The sequence below is a fragment of the Lygodium microphyllum genome, chromosome 25, assembly GCF_053477565.2.
Source record: "Lygodium microphyllum isolate KBCC chromosome 25, Lygodium_microphyllum_v1.1.10, whole genome shotgun sequence".
NCBI classification, from domain to species: Eukaryota; Viridiplantae; Streptophyta; class Polypodiopsida; order Schizaeales; family Lygodiaceae; genus Lygodium; species Lygodium microphyllum.
In genome coordinates, this window is record NC_141159.1 from 130,462,408 (window position 1) to 130,483,399 (window position 20,992).

General features: G+C 48.1%; 1 protein-coding gene across 1 annotated transcript in view; it reads left to right on the top strand.

Moving 5' to 3' along the window:
* Positions 1 to 20,992, top strand: part of LOC148014751 (uncharacterized) — a 285,635-nt gene that overhangs the window by 257,991 nt on the left and 6,652 nt on the right. Inside the window, exon 18 of the mRNA XM_087666600.1 lies at positions 15,806 to 15,884. Coding sequence (XP_087522726.1) covers positions 15,806 to 15,884 — 79 coding nt within the window. The remainder of the gene's footprint in view (positions 1 to 15,805; positions 15,885 to 20,992) is intronic.

Here is a 20,992-nt window from a genome sequence, read left to right on the forward strand (position 1 = left end):
GCGACCCAATAGCGACACATTACCAGCTCCTTTATTGTCAGGTAACACATGGAAGAAGGCTGGTAAACTTTCAAACTCGATGGAAACGACCACCTTGCACTTCCCTAGGAGTGGGTAAGCGGTACCCCCAAACAGGGTGAGTTTAGTGTTAGTGGGCTGTAGTTGCGGTTGACCAATGCGTGTCCAATGGTCATGCGATAAGATGTTGTAGTCGGCACCTTCATCAATCAAGGCTTCGAAAGAATACACCGCTCCTACTGCAACTGTGATCCGCAGATACGCCGGTGCCACTGCTTCTTCGTCCTAATCTGTAAGGTCAGTTACAGTAGCCATGTGGACGTCCAGTGGGGATTCTAGCATGGGTGGCTCATGTAATGGGTGTGAAGGAGGATATTACTTCTTAATGCGGCTGCCGTTAAAAAAGCCTATTCCTTCATCGTCAAGTGTCTCCAACTCGACATTCCCGGTCCTACCAATCATGCGTACTCTGAAAGGCCCTAGCCCCCGAAACTTCATCTTTTGTTTATGTCCTTTTACCGAGTACAGCAGAACAAGGTCCCCTTGTTCGAAGTCTCGCTGCTTGACATGCTTGTCAAACCACATTTTTCGTCGAGCCTTTTCACAAATCAGAGAGTGAGTGGCGAGGAGTCGGGTCTCCGTTAAGCGCTCGAGTTCCACCAAGCGGTTGGTCCAAGCCTCTCTTCCCTCCCAACGCTCCTGGACTGCTAGCCTCAAACTAGAGATGAAGAATTCTAGGGGCAAAATGGCTTCAGTTCCGTACGTCAGCCTAAAGGGCGTCTATCCTACAGCCGTTTTATAAGCTGTGCGATAGGCCCACAAGGCTGCCATTAGCTTGTTGTCCCAGTCACTTCTCGAAGTAGACACGACATTTGTAAGCACATTGACTAGGATTTTATTTGTGGATTCGGCTTGGCCATTAGCCTGAGAGTAATAGGGAGAGGACTTCCGATGAATTATTAGGAAGGTAGAGAGCAAGTGGGCAATCACTTCATTAATGAAGTGTGTGCCCTGGTCGCTTACAAGTTCAATTGGACAGCCAAACCATGAAATGACCTGCTCCCACAAGAACTTTGCGGTGGTCCTAGCATCGTTCTTCCTCATGGCTCTTGCCTCTGCCCATTTCGTTAGATAGTCGGTCGCCACTATGATGTATCGAGCTTGGGAATACTGTGTTGCAGGACTGATAGGTCCAATAAAATCGATGCCCCATTTTTCAAAGGGTTGTTGGGCTATGACAGGGGTCAACTCCATCTTGTCCTTTCGCACAGGCACTTTGGTCCTTTGGCACTCATCGCAGTGCTTTACAAATTTAGCTGCATCACGGAATAGGGTGGGCCACCATAGCTGGGATTGGAGCACCTTTCGGGCTGTTGTGTCCCCGCTAAAGTGTCCTCCAGCGATTCCGCCATGTTCTTCGTTCAATGCGTCGTGCATCTCGTGTTCACATACACATCTGTGCAATAAACCGTCTTGTCCCAACCTGTAGAGTTGGCCAGCTATTAGTTGGTATGGCTGAATTTTCAAGATAAGTCTCTTCAGCTTGGCTTTCTCAATGGGTCACTCTGGTAGTCCATTTTCTAGCACTTGCACTATGTCATCGGCCCAATACGGCGTCAGATCCGCTCTAAATTTTCTCGTTCACTAGACAAGTTAAAAAGATGGGCGTCCGGCAAATCGTCAGGCACACCTTGCCCAGCGGCTTCTCCTGTGGGTATGCGGGACATGTGGTCAGCCATGTAGTGCTGCTTTCCTTTGCGTACAACCACAGAGAAGTCAAACTCCAGTAAGAGGAGTAACCATCTAGCTATGCGCCCCGTGGCGCAAGGCTTGTTCACCAGATACAGTAGGGCCTGATGGCCAACAAAGAAGACAAAGGGAGTGGCCAACAGGTAATGCCTAAATTTCTTTACCGCAAATACCATGGCCAACCCCTCCCTTTCCGTCATGGAATAGTTCATCTCGGTCTCTGTGAGTTGCCTGCTGGCAAAACTCACCGGGTAATCCAAGTTATGCTCACCAGGCTGGCATAGCATGGCTCCAATAGCGAACTTAGAGGTATCTATGTGCACATGGAACGTTACGTTCCAGTCTGGGGCTTGCAAGATTGGTGCAGTCGTAAGAGCCTTTTTCAACTCCTCATATGCGCGCTGGCATTCCTCCGTCCACTCAAACACTATCAATAGCTTGTACAAAGGTCTAGCTATTAATGCATAATTTAGCACAAATCATTGAAAATATCCAGTGTGTCCCAAGAAGCACTGAACTCCCTTGTAGTTGTCGGGTGGCGGTAGGTCAACAATGACTCTGACTTTGGAAAAGTCAGTAGCAATGCCGTTCCTTGACACTACGTGCCCTAAGATGCATCCGTGTTTTACCCAGAACTGGCACTTTAAGGGGTTTAGCGAGAGGTGGTACAGCCTACACCTTTCAAAGACAGCTCTCAATTTCTCCAAGTGTTCGGCCCAACTAGAGTGTAAACATAGGTTGTCTACAAACACTTCCAGTTCGCACCTAAGCATGTCCTTAAAGATAGTGCACATTAGGCGTTGGAAAGTTGCAGGTGCGTTCATTAGCCCAAAAGGCATGACAATGTAGGCGAACACGCCCCATTCCGTGGCAAAGGCAGTCTTGTGCCTATCATCAGGGTGCACTTGCACTTGATTGTAACCCGAGAAACCATCCAGAAAACTGTAGGCTTCCTTCCCTGCTACCCTCTCCAACATGTGCTCGGTGCAAGGTAAAGGATAGTTATCCCTTTTCGTAGCGGCATTCACCTTTTTGTAGTTTACGCACACTCGGATTTTTCCATTTTTCTTTATGAAAATCACGATAGGTGATACCCAGTCCGTGTACTCGATCTCATACATGAAACCTGCCCTCATTAGTTTATCAATCTCCTCCTTTACTGCATGGGCATGCTTGGGATTCATGGGGTAAGGTCGTTGTTTTGTTGGCACTGCATCTGGAACCATTGGGATGTTATGAGTCACGACCCTAGGGTCGACTCCCTTAAGTTCGGGCAAACACGTCAACGTACTCTTGCAGGAGCGCAACAAGTTTGGTCTCTTCCTCCTCCCCCAAGTCATCTGCAACGAACACCGGTCTTGGTTTTTCGCCTTTCCCAGCCAAGTTAACCTCTTTGACTTTGGCGGGTCCCTCGATCGGTTCACTAGTCTGACTTGTCTTTTTGCACCTAACAGGACCACTGCTTTGTCACCCTTTTTAAATTTTGTAAACCGTTTGGGTAGATCCTGTGGTTTCCTCTGCCTTTCCGCTTCTGAGTCCCTTGCTTGCTTCCTAGCCTCCTCCTTTAGCCTCCTACGCCTCAGGTGGACTGGCAAGTCTCCCTTGGTACGTTTGACCTTAGAGGGTTGCGGTATCTCGGGATCACTCTCAATGCTAACTTCCGACTTTGAGTTGAACTCGCATCCCTCACTTGAGGAAGGTGTTTCCCCAGGGGGTCGTAGTTCCGTAAGTGAATCCGTCTTGAGCACTGGGATTACCCATGGTTGTGCTACTCCGGCTTGCTCGTAATCCATGGCTCCTATTCGTTCTAACCAGGATCTGTCACACTCCATTAGCATGACTCCTTTTTCGTTCCAACTGATCCCTTCTTTCCTAGGCCTTAAGTCTGCCCTGATTTGCTCTATCGCTTTTCCCTCCGTGTCGTACTCTATCGTGTCTACCTCTTCTTCACTCTCTTCTCCCGTAGAGTGACAGTCCTCATACTCCTCATCATCGGGGTCCTGTCCTTCTGACTGCTCATCATTCCCTAAGCTTCCCTCTTCAATCTCCTTGTCGTCAATAACTAAAGCCCAGTTATATAACAAGTTCAGGTCATGGACCTTGGTCTATTTCCATTCTGGTTTAGTTAAAAGGTCACGTAGAGGTTTTAAGTTAGCAGCCAAATTGCCGTTCAATTTATTGGTCAGATACTCTACGATTTCCTGAAGCTCTAATTTGTTGTTGGGGATGCGGGACGAGGCCGGTTTGCCTGGGCTGAGTGAGCTTCCTGCCATCATGCAAAGCGGCACAACTGGCTCCTCAGTTTGCATGGTAGCGGTTTTAGCAGCCTGCTGATGTGGTCCTTCCTCATCCGAGAATGGTAGGTCAATGGTTGCCAACACGTGCATCCAATCCCTCTCATCCTCAGGGCAAGGAATATATCTAGCGAGCGATCCATAGGGCTTGGTCGTTTGAGTATCGCCTTTTAGCATAGCCGAGATGGTAGCTAGGTCGACAGGTGTCATCGTCCAAGTGTCCATCTCTACCCTCACTGCACTAGTTCTGTTCCCTAGGAAAATCAATCCATTGCCCCAGTCCTCTATGACTCGTGCATTCCTCATCCAAGGTCGGCCTAATAGTATGTCGTAATCCACTCCCTTCATGACAATGAAGTTTACCGAGAATTGCACACCGGCAATCTTTACCGGCCAATTCTTTAAGACCCCAAATGGTCTTACCCTCATTCCGTTTGCTAGCGTGACATTGAATCTAGCAGTCTCTACAGGAGGGTTTCCCCATGCCTCTAGAACCGCATGGTTTAGCACACTAACACCGGCGCCCGTGTCTACAATTCCTTTTCGAGTCATGTCTCCTAAGGCTAGGACAGGCAAAACTGCGTGCATTTCAGTGCCTTCGCAAAAAGCATTGATGTGCAAGGACTTAGGATCTGAGTGTAGAGTTAGAGTCAGGATCCGTGCAACGGCATCATGGTCTTGCGGATCAATACCCGCAAGCCCTGCGTGTCCCTCGATCGAGTCTTTTAACTCCTGCCACAAGGAGTGATTTTGCCTAAGCAGATCCTCCAAGGTCAGAGTTACTGGAGTGGACAGCAAAGTTGTGAGGAGGCTATTGGACCCTTGTCTTCCTCTGAGGCCAGCAGTTCTAGGCCATGCATTCTGTCTGCCCTGGTAAGTTTCCCCCCGGCCTTGCTTCCCCCTGGCCTTGCTGCTGAGTCGCTCCTAGTGGTGCAAGTATGCTCCCAGCCTGTGGTTTTGAGGGTGAGACTAGTGTGCTAACACTGGAGAAGTCGTCCATAGGGTTCCAATATGGGTTCAGCATCCTCGAGGTGCTTTTGCCCGCTCACGTCTTAGGAGCCGAGGTATCTGCCTCTGCGTCTGTGACCTTCTTTCCCGTTACTAGCGTGGTCATTTCCTCAGTTTTAAGGGTTATCATCGCCTCGGCTCTCTTTTTCCTTCTCCTCCGGCTTCTCTTCCCTATTGAGGTTGCATCAAGGTTACTTGGCCCTGGCAAGGAGATGCCTGCTTGTTTCGTCTGAGCTCGCGTCATAGCATGTAGCGGGATGGGCGTATCCTCACTACCAAAAGTTTCCACTCCAAAGAGCCCCAAAGGCACCGATGGCATGTTGGCAGTGCTCGTTGATGGCTTCCGCCTAGGACAATCAGGAAACAAATGTGTGATTCCACACTCTGTGCATCGGAGATCCGCTTTGTCTTTGTTAGCTTGTTCTCGCTTTGGGCAACGCGATGAAATGTGGCCTGGGTGGCCGCAAGTCCAGCATGTGACTGGGTCCTGGCTAGGCCCTCCAAAGCCTCTGCCTCGTCCTCTTCCTAAAGCCATCACCTGCAATGGCCGATAGTCCATCAGGACTGGGTTGCCCTCCTCGTCGTAAGATATGTACGGATTAACATATGCCTCTTCCTCATTAGGCTCCTCCACAAAGTGAACAGGAGCATCGCTAGGTGGGTGAGTTACAAAGGGCCCTGGTGGTCCGGGTATACCAGTTGGGTTCATCTCCAGCCTAGGCAGGGCAGGTCTTGAGTCAGTTGGTGCTGGAAGAGCTAACTGGGTTCCCCTGCCAAAGAAATTAGGTGGCCTATTACCTAAGTATGGAGGGTTGTACTGCCGCGTGTATGGGAATCTCCTCGGCATCCTGCAAAGTGCTACATCATGCCCAAATCTACCGCAATTTGAGCACGACCGAGATCTAGGATCTTGACACTCCACTGGGAGGTGATTGCCGCCGCAGTACACACATTGTACATACGATCTCACAGGCTTTCTAACGAGCTCTTGCAATCGTGCAATCTCCATTCTCATCTCTGCCATCCCTTGGTCGTGGTCTACACTCTTTCCCTTGTCCTGCGTGCTAGCAGTTGCTTTTTCCCCTAGGGTGGTTGATCTCTCAGGGTCCCTCTGGCTTGCACTATCTCAGTTGGTAGTCCTCATGCTTCGTTCCCTAAGTTGATCATCTATGCGTAGCGGTGGCTAGGGCAGTAGCACTCTGTTCCACGGATGTATTGTCCATGAGTCACTTTGCCACCAGTTCACTCAACGTCATGCCAGCCTCTGCTGCCCGTTCCCTCTCTACGTTCGGTCCGGACTTGGCTGCCCCAGCTAGGTCTAGTACTCGTCTAGCCTCGTACATGTCCACGTCTTGCTGCAGCCTTCTAGCCCTTTGCTCATGGTTGTAGGCAATTATGCCTTCCAGCACTCTCTTGAGAGCTCTTCTCTCTTCTTCCAAGTTAGCCACTACTTCCTCTATAGGTCTACCTTGGATCACGGTCCTGGTGAGTAGATCGTAGTCGTAGACCAGTTCTTGGACCGAGGTTGGAAATTCTCCTAAGTCTAATTGGTCTTCCCTTTGGTCGCCTCTTGATCCCGACATTGTTTCTGCCTCCAGCTCCACGAGATTGTCAATGAATCCAATCAGCTCCGGCAGCTTCCACTCCTCTATCTTGTTGCTTCCCGTGTCTTCGTGTTTTCTCCAGGTACTACTAGTAGGACGCTCAAGCACCTGTCTAAGTCTTGGGGTCTTCTCCTACTAGTGGGTTCCTTAATGTTATTAGGTATCCAGATGTGTTCCTTGTTATTCGAAAGCAGCGGCGATCCTTACTCACACGTTGTGCTTAGTGCTTTCGTGGTGCTTGGTGCGAAAACAGGCTTTTCTCTTTTCTTGCTGTGCAGGTTTACTGGAGCACAAGAGTGAAATGCCGATGCAGAAAGCATTTAATGCAAACTCCACCTTGTTTCTACCCACGTTCTTAGCCTAATTTGAGTTTTCAACTCGGTTCCCGGCTATCCTATGGTCTTTCCGCACCCTAAGTTCGATTAGTCTTTGTGGTCCTAATGGTCAAATTGGGTCTTGGGGGTGTTCAGGGTTGCTTCCTGGGGTCAGGTCTGTGGCAAGGTCAGCAAAAGACCCTTATCTTTTTGTTCTGGCAAGATGGTCCGATTCTGGAAATCGGACAGGGATGGTTCGACTCTGGGAGTCGGATGGTCCGATTCTGGGAATCGGACCGGTCTGGTCCGACTCTAACAGTCAAACGGGGTTGGTCCGATTCTGGAACTCGTCCGACTCTGGTGGTCCGATTCTGGGAATCGGACCAGGAGGATGGTCCTACTTTCGAAGTGGTCCGACTATGAATTGGTCCGAGTCCGGCTCCAATGGTCCGACCACAATGGTCCGATTCTAATGGGCAGTCCGAGTGCCACGTGGCACGTCCGATTGGGACGGTCCGATTCTTGAGAATCGGACCGGTCTGGTCCGACTCTCTCTCAGTCGGACGGTCCGATTCTGGGAGTCGGACGGTCCGACTCCAGAACTCGGGTCGATTCTCTCTCTCTCTCTCTCTCTCTCTCTCGCACACACACACACACACAAGGCCACTAAAGAAATGAGGTCTGTTCTGGCCTCCCAAGCCCCTTAAGGTCCTTTCCCAGCACTGCAAAACCTTACAACCAGTTCCCTGTCCCTGTTTCACCCAAAAACTTGAATCTGGTCCCCTGTTTTCCTGTTTCCAGCAGCAGCCAGAACCTCTGTTTTCTATTTTCTTACCCTAATCTAACCTTAATCTAGTGCAGGCAATATGAAAAACAGAAATCAGAACAGTAGTCCTAATCTGATGCTTCCAATAAACCCAAATACTTACCTGTTCCACGGATTAAAACCTCCTAAATCTCCTAGTTATCTCGAGCACTGGTTCAGGCTGCAAACCCTACTTCCATGCTCGATCTGATGCGCGTGGCGCTCAAGGCTCGATTCCGTCGGTCCCGGCAACGGAACCAAAATGGAGGGGATACCCCAAGACCTACGGACCACTTATTGCTCAAGTGTTTCGAACCGAGTGGCCATGGCTACCTCTCACATAGCCTACCTTGCGGGTGTAGTGAGCTTACCTTGATGCTCGATCGAGTGCCCTCCTCTTTCTTGCACACCGGTAGCTCCACGATCCTTGAGGCAAGCTCAAGAAACCTCAATCCCTCTCCCATGAGCTTCATCCTCCATAGCCACGCGCGAGACAAGAGAAGAGAAGAGAGGAGGAGAAGATGAAGAGAGAAGATGGAGAGCTTCTTCCCCAAGATCCCTCACTCTCACACAATCACTCCCTCACACTCTCTCAATCCCTCTCTCAAGCACAAGCAAGAAGGCAAGAAACAAGAGAAGAAGAAGAAGAAGCTTTTGCCATATACAAGAATGAGCTTCCCATTCACTTTTCAACTTTATATACATGCCCTAATTTCCATGGGCGGTCATCCCCCTTTTTTACATGGCCGGCCATTAGCCTAGGCCTATTTCCTCATTTCCCACCATTCTAGTCTATCCTATCCCCAACTAATGCATACAATTTGCACAGGAGTGAGCCTGGCGCTCTTTTACAAGGTTTTGGAAGTGTTTTCGCACTTAATGGTGTGCTTTTTATTCTTTTACTCTCTTTAGGCGACTCCAAGACTTCTTGAGGATCGTGCCCGTGCATTTAATTTTTTCCCGAGTCTAGTTGCCATTTAAGGCGCCTTTTCTTTTTCTCTTTTTCCATTTCCCGCTCCTCTGTGCTACGGTAAATAGCATCCAAGCCGATCCTAGGCGGCCAATTGACTACCTTGGTCAATATATCTGCAAAATTATCTGATGAAGGCAACTCAACCTACTCTCTAATAAAGTGAAAATGTACTCCAATATGACGTGTTTGAGGTGTAATGATTGGGTTACCAGCTAGTGTAATTGCACTCTAGCAATTGTGGAGGGTTGCAACAGCTCTCCCGTCACGTCGCGAGCTCCCCCCCCATCACGTCTGATCGCGCCCGCCCAGGTCGTTCGCGCCGCCACATCAACTAGCCCCCCCATGCCCTCGAAGGCTCACGATTGCCTGGCCCCCCGCCTAGCCGTCTGTCCCCCCTACCCCGACCGTTCACCCCCCCCCCCCCCCCCCCAATGGACTCGACCGCCTGTCTTAGCCTATCCCTCGACCGCCTGTCTTAGCCTATCCCTCGCCCGCCACCTATCTGTACCTACCATACCCGCCCGACTTGCTGTCCCAGCCATACCCGCCCCGACGCCCCAACAATTCCCCCCCCCCCCCCCAAATGGACTCGGCCACCTGTCGCTACCTATACCCCGCCCACCCCCCTTCCGCTTGTCTCCGCCTGCCTGCTAGCCCCGCCATACCCACCCTGCTGTCCCCCCCCCCCCCCTTTCGCCATTGTTTCCCTCCACCCTAGTTGCTCCCTCTCTTGCAACAACTTTCCCCCTCAGGTAGCACCGCGACGTGATTGGTAGTTTTCTCAGAAGGATCACGCAATGGAAACCTCTGGTCAAACACCGGCGCACTCAGCGAGTGCCCTCTAGTTAAACACCTTGCGTGTCGTCCTCTCTGAGGAGCAGCTCTTAGCCATCCAAGCTAAGGAGCTGGAGCTAAAGGAAACAATGATTTATGGTTAGGTAGTAGGACATTCCCCAGCCAGAGCCCAGCTTCGGGACGGGCTTCACTCCATGCTGCACATCGGCACAGCGCAGATTGTGGAGGCGGTTCTAATGGGCCAAGGGATTTTCATGGTCATACTCAGTTCGGCAGACGCAGCTCACGAGTTACTCGCCAGTTCACCATATGCGTCCACGAAGGGGGTCATACACATGGTCCCTTGGTACAGGGGCTTTACTGTGGAGGCGTTTGCACTCCACAAGAGGTTTCTTCGGCACCCGGTCACCCTTTTTTCCCCGGCCTGGCGATTGAGTATCGCCAGTTGGTGAAAGACTTTGGACGGCTTTTCGGCACTATCCTTCCCACGTCCTTCGCGGATGCAGTGATAGCTGCAGGAGTCCCAAAGGTATAGGTGGCAGTGAAAGAGGTCAAGAATATCCCACAGTTCCTAGAGATTGAGGCGAGTGGGCACTCCTTTAGGCAGCAGGTCATTGTGACGGGGCAGCCATGGTAGTGCCTGCGCTGCCACGACTTTGGGCATCAGGCAACAGGTTGCACGCCTTTCGAAGCCAAGGTGGCTCCTTCGACAGGCTCGCAGATCGACGCTGATGGCTTCATACAGGTCCAGAGACGACAAAGAGGGAGACAGTAGGGAAGGGCGCAACCAGCATCTCAGACTTAGCCTCGACAGAGCAGGGTGCAGGTGCGCATGCGACGCCCCCTCAGCAGAGCACTCAACAGCCCCTCCCTGCCCGCCCCTCGCGGCAGGACCGCATTCCCCCACATCCACCACCCACACCATAGACTACCTCTCCTGAGTCCCCACAGCCCCCACACCCACCTCCATCCACACCCCATGCCCCCCCCCCCCCCACACCCGCCATGTACTTCCATCCATCTCACCATCCCTCAATCATCCTCTCCCCCACCACCTCCCGTATCGAGCGCCCCCCTCATCCGCACCTGGTTTAGGCGATCCCCCCTAGACCCTCCCCCCCTCCTTCCACAAGAGGTGATGAGCCACACCCCTTCCTTCCACAAGAGGTGATGAGCCACACATGCCTACATCCTCTTTGCACCAGCAATCCCCCCCCCCCCCCCATACAGCCACCAGCTCATCCACCCCTGCTGCCCATTACTTTTTCCTGAGACAGGCACACCTATTGCCACAGGAGTTCTTCCGCAATGGCCCATGGTCCTACTTGAGAGTTGCGGAGCGTGGAGACTCCCCACTACCTCTAGAGGTAGGGATCTTCATGGTTCGTAAGTCAAGGAGAGGCAAGGTCCATCTACTAGCACCACTAGATGGACCAAACTACGCTTTTTTTCTTCAGTTCTCTCACTCAGGGGAGTGGACGACGACACAGATAGAGGAAGAGTTGAAGAGTCAGGTGGCTAACCACACCTCCTAGTGGATGGGAGAAGAAGGACTTGCATTGTTTGCACAGCAGTGGCCTGGTCGCATGATGGACATTAACTGGTGGCCTAGTGCCGAGGTCCCTCACCTGAGCATTATCTTTTGAGACCCTCCACAGTGGAGAGCTCCAACGGATGTGATCGAGTGGCCCTTGGCACAAGCGGCCCATTTCTACCAGTGCACAGAGTCTCGACTCTCAGCATGGCTAATAGATGCATTGATAGTACCAGCTGGAACTTCTATTACCCCTATGGTCACTGAGGGCCACCATGGGGGAATGAAGCTCCCTGTCCAGACCCGCGGCAAGCGCACCTGCATGCCTCATAGCTCCTCCTCGTCATCAGCAGCCTCCACACCGAACAAATGCCTGTTCAGGTAGTCACAGGTTTCCCCATGAGCTTACACCTTGCATCTTGGAATGTGAATAGCCTCCACTACAGTGGGGCACATGGTTCCAGGAAATTGATTATTCGATAGGAGTTGCAGCATGCCCTTGTTGGACGGATCGACATCTTACTTCTACAGGAGCACAAGCTCACCCCCACCCAGGCCCAAGCAGGTAGGGAAGGAACTTCCAGGCAGCTCGCACACTTACAGGGAGCACGCCATAGGTGCCCATGGTAGGAGTGGAGGCATATGCACCTCTATTGGTCCGAGTCTTACCGCTTGTGTTCGAGACCACGGGACGATAGTCGCAAGGAGGGTGCTATGGATCAGATTGGATATTGGGGACTCATGCCTTGGAGTCCTTAATATCTATGCCCCTACAGAGGTTAGGGCACGCAACAAGTTCTGGGTGGAGATCATGGAAGGACTCCCAGAGGTGGACTCCTGGATTGTTGGAAGAGACTTCAACAACCTGGAGGCTTTGGAGGACCAGCAGGGTAGAGGGAGAAACTACCAGGGCATGGCCGGGGAGGAGCAGGAGGCAAGACTGGCCGTACTACTCTTGGATTTTGAGAAAACGTATGACAGGGTGGACTGGGATTTCCTAGAGGGCACCATGGTGAGGTTGGGTTTCTCCCAGGCTTGGATTTACTTGTGTTGGTGCTACTCCTCCTCCTACGTAATGCAACTTTGCCGCCTAGTGCGGAATTTCCTTTAGTCCGGGCAGATGGCTCCAGGGATTCCAGGGCCAAGGTGGTATGGATGACCATTATACGACATCGGTCAAAGGGAGGGCTTGGGATCATAGTCCCAAAGTATTAGAGTATGGCCCTCTTGGGCAAGCTAGTTGTCCCACGGCCTCACACTGGGAGGGCAGACCTGGAAGGTCCTATTGTAGGAGGGTCTTCACGTCAGCCCAAATCACCCCCCCCAGATCACCCTTCCTACGCAGTTTGCTCTGCCTGGCAGGGCCTCTGTCAAGCCCTAATCCAGAGCCCCCCAAGTTGCCAGGAGGAGATAGACCGTCAGCCGATGATTCGGAACCCCCAGGTCATAGGGACCAGGAAGGGGCACAAATTGGCGAGCGCCCCCACATCCAGTGGGCTGGTTGGGAGGCTAGCCCGGCTCGTACCATTAGGACATGCCGGGAGGTGTACAAGATGGCGGATGAGGAGGTGCTGAAGCAAGTATTAGGCTGCGCCAACGAGGAGTAGAGCTGAGGAGAAGGGAGATAGACGCAACGATACCTCAGGAGTGGCTTGTTCCCCCGATCCGAGAGCCGATAGAGCCCGGGGAGGTATGGGCTGCGAGGTTTTCACCAACAGGCATCCCCCTACAAGTGGCAAGAAGAGTGTGCGGCACTCCTCCTAGGACCTTTTTCACAGTGTAGGAGGGGAGACGGGCAGCAGGACGAGGGGATAGCTGTCCTTTCATGGAAGAGCATCTGGGTGGTTGGCCTTCAGGGGAAGACATGGCGGCTGGACCCTTTGGTCTTTTGGCAGGAGCTCAGGGAGTGCCGCCTCTGGATCTGGGAAGGAAGGCCACTTGATGAGCTAGAGTGGGATTCAGGAGAGTGGCTTTGGCCGGCCACTGCAGTCCCCAAGAAGCCACCAAGGTTCCTGGAGTACACCCCAGGATTGGCAGACATGTACTGATACAGAAGGACATGGATTGGGCGCCGTCACGTAGCAGGCACTAGGCGGAGCACAGCATCACGGAGCCGTTCCGACGGACCTTCTAGCGCCGCCTATGGGACAGCTGGAGACTGCAGAGGGTATCGTATTTTTTATGGCTGGTGGCACATGGAGGCTTGGCGGTGGGAAGCTAGCTTATCCAGATGCAGAAGGAGGGAGTTTGTAAGTGTTGCACACAACAGTCTATGGAAACCCCAAAGCACTGCCTTTGGTCATGTGAGGCGGCATAGCTCATGTGGAGAGGAGTATGCCGCATCCTACGCCGCATAGCACCCAGCCTTGGATATATCTCTTGGAGTGCTTTCTTTTGGCAGGTGGTCAGCCAGGGCCGTCACCTTCTGTATGAGGCCGGGATGCAGGATACGATATTCATTATCAAGGCAGGGTTGTGCACAGCGATGGGTTTAGAGGGTCTACCCATCCGCCAGGTACTGGAGCCCACAACAAACCGCTCGAGGGTATGGGGAATCATAGGGAGTCTTACTGGTTGGCATATCTAGAAGGCGCGGTGTCAGGTGGCTTTCGGCGGAGAGAGACTTTCAATACAGGCGACCTTAGCAGAGCTCTAGACCTCCATCATCCACTCCCTTCGAGGCCGATGGGATCAGGTGCAGGGCGAGTCCAAGGCTTGTCAGGAGCTCCAAGGTCATTTCATGCGCACTTGGGGCGGCTAGGACCTGTTCTTCGTGATGCAAGCAGGCAGCCCCAGATGGCAATACACCCCCCCTCCATGGCTTCTTGCCCCTATCCCCCCCAGACCGCCTTGAGAGGCTTGTATATATGATGTATTTGTGACTTTCACCAGCTTGGTCTATTGAGCGGTTTGAGAGAGTTTTAAAAGGTCCCAGATGTGGGACATTAAAACTCTCTCAAACCGCTGGCAGCTTAAAAGAATGGTTAAATTTCATTGATTAAGTTTAGTTTTGGGGTTGTTTAATGAATGCTAATGGTAATTTAGCTTAACAAGGTATGCATTGAAAGCAATGGTAGAGACAATTTGCTAAAGCCTATGTGAGAGCCTTTGACTCGGCAAGAGGAGACTCCTCTCTCAACTCGGCTCACAATGATGGCTATGGTGTCGAGGAATGGCAACAAACTACGCACAAACCTCTTCACTTGCAATCTAAAACTCTGTGTAGAGTGGAACTCCTATTTTGGATCATGCCTTATATAGAAGCATGCGATTGATTGCATGCTCTCAAGTGCATAATTGGTTCACTCAATCGGTTGGTTGGGTTGATGAGGGCCCACTCGATGGGACAGCCACATAGATCATTATGCTTTTATGGATGATCCATGGAAAACTATTAGTTGTATGAGAGTAGAGTTTACTACATCACCCATGATGTTGGAGACCCTTTCCTAGGCCATTAGCTTCATACATAAAGTATGGGGCATGCACCAAGACAAACTACCTAGGGGAGCTTTTGATCTCTCTAGGCAGCTAGCTCATCCAAGACATGAGATATGGTATGCATAGGTCGAGTAGTGGCTCACAGGATACGAGATCAACATGGACTATTGTACATCTCTCTCACCCTGAGAGGAACTCGGTCATGCAATAAGATCTTTACCAACTGCACATACAACATACATGGATCTCACCCCAATAGCCTCTTCTCCTGAAGATGTCATGCTACATGGACCACTTTATGAGGACTATAACATATAGTTGCATGGAGGGACCTGGATTCTAGACATATACATGCCACACCAAATGCAGATAGCCATTGGCCTGCTCAAGATCTCCTCTCATCAGCTCGAGCTCAAAACTTAGAGAGCAACCCACATCCCCATAGCTGAATGGATTTGTAGACTATGCCAAGAGGAGGTGAAGAACCAAGATCACTACATCTACAAATGCAAAGTCTACAATATAGTTTGAGCTAGGTACCCCACATTATTTGGAGGAGACACCTCCCTCAGACTAGTCGTGGAGTCCCTAGACTAGTGCCACTTGGACCAATTCCTAGTTGAGATACAAAGGCTTTGCACATCATTACTATTGATAGGCACTCTGTAGCAAGGGGGGGCAATAGTCACAACTTACTGATTTCTTCCACACAGCAACCACACACACCACACCTACATAAATGGGGGTGTCAATTCAGAGAGCTGAGGAGATCATAGCAACATGATTGATGCCAACTACAGGTGCAAGGGTGCCATACATAGATGCTACACCAAAGAGAGATAAGAGAGATTCACCACTAGTGACATAAGCGATACCTGACAAAGTTGAGGGATCAATCCAAATGCTACCTCCATACTATCTTGTTAGGGATATATACCATTCTCTACACTGCTAATCCTAGCTGGGTGGAGCTAGTTATCGCTCTATCACATTCAGCCACACAGCTTCATATATCCGCCTCATCATCCTCTTCTTGTATCCCTATATGGGCATTGTCTTATACATCACCTAAGCTCCTTTGCACACTACGTCACTTACTAGTCTACTTGTGTTTTTTGTAACATTTTGATATTCTAGGATATAATTATCACGATTTCTTATTTAGAAATGCTAAAAGTTCCTTAATGCTTATTTCAATAGGCAGATATTATAATAATAATATCACTTGTTCCAAATATTACATGTTAATGGGCATGACCACTTTGTGCAGGTTACTGGCCAAAACCTAAAATTATATTATCCTCAACTCTAGTTGTTGCACTAGAAGGAATCTCAATCCCATTACAATGGTACAATTCTTCTTGAGTCTCCTTTTTTATTCGATACACACTTTATTGTGCATGTTTACATAGACTCCTAAACATGTTTGACATATGCTATGCAAGTGAAATAGTCTTTGCAAAAACTAGTTGAAGTACAATTGGGCCAAAGATTCAGTCTAGTTGATATCAATCATAATAATAAGGCTCTAGTAGAAGTGCACAAGCCCCCTGTGATCCCCAAGAAGTATCAAAACACAAAATGCAAAACACAAAAAGAGAATAAAGATACCTCTGATGTGAATGAATGGATGCTATAAATCAAGGAAAGAGTGTACAAGATGCTCAAGGGTAGAGCTGTCCAACAGCCAATGACTCTCATGGGAGCTGGCTGAGGAAGGCGTTGATGTATGATGTCCACCAAAGACAAATCCCAAGTGTTGTGACCACCATTGATGAGGCTGAAAATGGAAGGGCAGCAGGCTGGAAACCAAAACACACCAGTCTCTGGGGTTGGAATTGGAAAACACAGCAATGTAACTGCCCAAAGATTATGGTATCTAATCACAACAAAGGCTGTAGGAAGTTGGACAACAGCAGAGGAATGTGAAGAGATGCCAACTGGGCCTGCACTGCAGTAAACACAAGTTGTAGCATGCACTGGAAGTGGTTGGATAGCACGGCTGCCACAGTGGACAGGGCGTCAAGGGCTGGTGATGATGTGACAGCTGTCAAGATGGACTGGACAGCCAGTGGGGGGGAAGAGCTGATGTGGCTGAAACCTGCAAGATAGGGGATTGGCTGAACAGTGGACAGCCTATCTATTTATAGATGCAGAAGGATCCCTCCAAATTAGGGTTTTGCTTATGGGACATAGAAACTCTCTAGGACCATGCACCGTTTAAAGAAAATTTTGGTAATTTATATGTTTTGGGGCTTTTTTAAAGAGCTGATCTGTTTGTAATGTATTTTTAGCTCAATAGCCTCTCTCAAGCCCAAAAACTGGGACCAAGAAGGGACTAGAAGAAAAGCTCAAGCCCATTTTTACCCCGTAGCAACCAGAGCATCAAACAAAGGGTGCAAGTCAACTCCCCAATGGTCTACCAAGTCTATTGAGGCGATAGTTATCTTACAAGGAAGCCCAAGGGATCAACCCAAAGAGACCAAGGCATTGGACAAAGGGTGATCATCGGCTACCCAATGGCCTATCAAGACCTGCAAAGGTGGATGGAACCAATTTGAAATTCTTGTTTTTCCCTTTTGAGAAGATATGGTTGGCGGGCCTATCAAGTACCTATGCTATGAGGGGAATAATGAAAAAAGATGGCTAGATCCAACAAATCACAAAACAAACAAGCTAACCCTGACCACTCGTGGGTGTCGATGGCGAATTAGAAGAGTAAAGAAGTATATAGGTGTGGTATTAAGGTGGTAAAAAACCGCCGCTAGAAACAGCTTAGGATCCACTCAAGGATGCCCTTTGGTTCTAAAAAGTCAGGTGTATATTTGACACCTTTGACTTGTGGGCATTTTTTACTACCCCAATCCTGCATCTAGTGGACAATTCCCACATTGGTTCTTTGATGGACCAAGCAGTCCTTTGGGATTGGCTCAACTTTAGAGCATGATCTTTTCTCCTCATGAGTTTGTAGGATTGTGTCCTTGTCCATGTGTGTAGACTTCTACCACAATGGAGGTGTCGACAAAGCTCTCTTCTCTTTACTAGCAGTGGACCTTTGTCCACCACAAACTCTACATCCTTCCTATTGATGATTCTCCTTCCATGAAGGATCACATCAAGAAGATGGAGGAATTGCAGGATGAGCTTGCATCCTTTGGCAGGACAATTTCATTAGAGGATATAGCAATGTTTCTTATCACTCAATTTCCATCTCCTAAGTATAATGTCTTCTACACTAATTTTCTTATCTCTAAGACTCCAGATACTATTCTATGGCAAGAGTTAGATCTGTTTGTTTTCAAGCACGAAGAGTGACTCAAGGATATTGAAGCCAATGGATCCACCTTTACTAAATCTTTACTATGGATTCGGGAGAGGGAAATAAGAAGCACAAAAAGAAGGAGAATAAGAAGAAGTAGGTTAAGCACTCGGATCTTCTTCGAGCTTTGACACAAATTCAGAGGGGAAGCCTAAATGCCCACATTGTGGGAAGGGTACCCATCCCGAGGAGAAGTGTTGGAAGAAATACCATCACCTTCGTCCAAGAGTGAAGGATGGAGCTGAATCATCCAAACCTTTCTCTACCTTAGAAGTCAATGTTCCTCCACATACATGATATGGAGCATGGATGTGGAGGAGTTTTCTTCTTTAGTTGCCTCATGTTGACTGAAGCCAAAGAAACAAGTGGTTTAACCATAGAAACAGGTAAAGACATAGGAGTAGCCACTAGAGAAGTTCTCCTCGGAACTCAGAATATGGTTGTCTAGATACTCAAATCGACTGAAACAAACATGATCTACAAGCCTATGTAGGCAATATTGTGAAAATCATCTTTTTCTAGCCAAAAAAACCATTTTTCATAAAACGTGTTGCTTTTTTTATTTTTAGGTCTAGACGCCTGTAGCAACCAAGATAACTCATTGCATGTGTTTTTATCCATCCAAAATTGTCATTAAGTTAATAGAACTCAATAATGAATATTCAAACTATTTTGGAGACCAGTGCTAAACCTAGAAAACCTATCAAGATCATGAGAAAGTATTCCATAGGCATATATCTAGAATATTTATATGGATGCCTTTTTCTTGTTTTTCCTTCATTGAATATGTGACCACACGATAGTAGATTGCATCTTGCCAAGCTAATTATGAATTTGTGTCACTTGGAGAATGATTGACTAAATCATATTGATTGCCTTGAACAAGATATTTTGCAACTAGCCATAGAGACGATAGCTATCATGGTCAATAGAGCCCTTTACATAAGCTAGAGCTTCTTCCACACCTTCAAAGATGTCCCATAGGAGATAGTACGACTTTCTTTGAGATACATCAAAGAAGCATTGAGTATGATTTGGCATCATCATTGTCCCACTCTAGAATCACTTCCTCGTAATTGTCTTTGTTTCAATCAAATGGAAGAGGACAGGCTTGTAAGAGATGCAAGGCAAAACCTGCAACAATTTAATAAAGATGATTCTACACAAACCACACTTAAATTGATGCATTCCAAGTTCGATAGGCAAGGTCTTTAAGCTTGTCATCAATGTTATTGTGTTGAAGCCTCCACCATAGATTAACAATAATTTTATTAAAATCGAATTGAACACAAACAAATTGAGATGAACACAAGAAAATTGAGAGAGAGTAAGAGACAAGAGAGAATGGCATAACCTTGGGTGCAGTCTCCCCTCATACATGAGTGATAACCTTCCTCATGTATGTATTTAGTGTATTCCAAAATCTTTTGTACTCAAAATAGGATATTGCATCCACTTTATGCTCCTTTGTATGAATGGCATTGCCTTTTCTAATATCTAGATCAAATCCCAAATTCTAAATCTTATTTTGGCTTAATACAATAAATGCCCAGCTGTAAGGCTATCAAATGGTAGTTACAAAAATATGTTGCTCTTGATGGAGTGGTTCAAGATAGGTGTGTCTCATAGCCCTCCCTTGCTTGCAGCATATGAACATGTTCTCCTCTTAGTTATGTTGATCCTGAGTTGTGCTCTTTTAGATATGCTTCTTGGTCCTTCAAAGATTCCCATTATATTGTCTGGTGCTAAGAAATAATACACTCCACATCAATGGTATCCAAAATATTATTTGCATGCACTAAAGCACTGCCTTGTTAAATATAAAAATCATGAAATCGTTGTCTCTCCAACCACTAATAATCAGCTATACCAAAGGCACAACATATATTCAATTCTCAACCATTTGCCTGGCACAATGTGACTGGTGATAGGTGTTTACACATGCAAAAGATCACCATTATGTGGCAAATTACAAGAATAAAAAATCCACAATAAATCCAATAATTAAATCCACTTATTTTCAATCAGAATAAATTAAATTAAATTATCAGAACATTGCTCCTAACATGGAAGAGCCACTAATGGATGATGTGCACAGAAGATAAGTAAGAGTTTGAGAGACAATACCTTGGTCACTTATGGTTAATAAGCCCAATAGCACCAAGTTCGACAATTGGAGCAAGAGATTCCAGTTCAAATTAAAGACAGGAGAGAGGAATAGGAATCAGGATGTGAAGTGCATGTAGTGAATGGAGGCATGAGAACCAAACGTGTCAACCTTCACTTAAGTGTGTAACTTAGGCTGAAAAAAAACAGAAAAGGATGGAACACAGGCTGTCAAATGTTGAGTCTGCAAGGGAAAAAAAAGTGAAAGCCATTGCAAAGATGGAGAAAACATCAGCAGCTGATTGAAAAAGATGGCTAGGCTCATCAAAACACAGGATGCAGCTGTCAAAATCCAGGGTATAACAGTGAAAACACAGGTTAGACAGGCTGCCCAACAGCTGAAAACTACTGCCCACTTGTCAGATGATACACCCAAGCTAGCTGAATGACAATAGGCTATAGCAGAAAAACAGAAGGTTGCAGCAGTCAGGAGGTTGGATCAGACCTGAAACAGCAGTCAAAAATAGAAGACAGCATCAGAATCAAACATGCTTGTGCTTTGACACCATGCAAAGAAATGTGGAACAATGGAAGCAAAGTAATGAAGCTTATGTATACACAGAAGACTGAACTAAAAGACAAGAACACATGAACTTAGACATAATGAACTCAGGAAACAAAATCCTTATACCAAAGCACAAGTGTGTGTACAACCACATGGACTATGGGCAAACTAGTAGAGTGCTCTGAGACTCCCTCTGTCCAGCAGCATGCAATGTGCATTTATTAATGATAATGAGATGGAGGCGAGGTGGCCCATAAATAAGCATAAATAAAGAATCATAATGAACAGGTCAGCAAGCCATTAATGCCACCATAAATGCTAGTCAGCCAGGCTAAAAATATTTAATGGAACTAGAATGAGGACTCAGGAGTTTTGTTGGCCATTGGTTGTCAGATTGTGTGTTGCCCTTTCATATGTCAATTAATTACCTTTGCATTTATAGCTTTTAGGCTATATTTATTCATTGG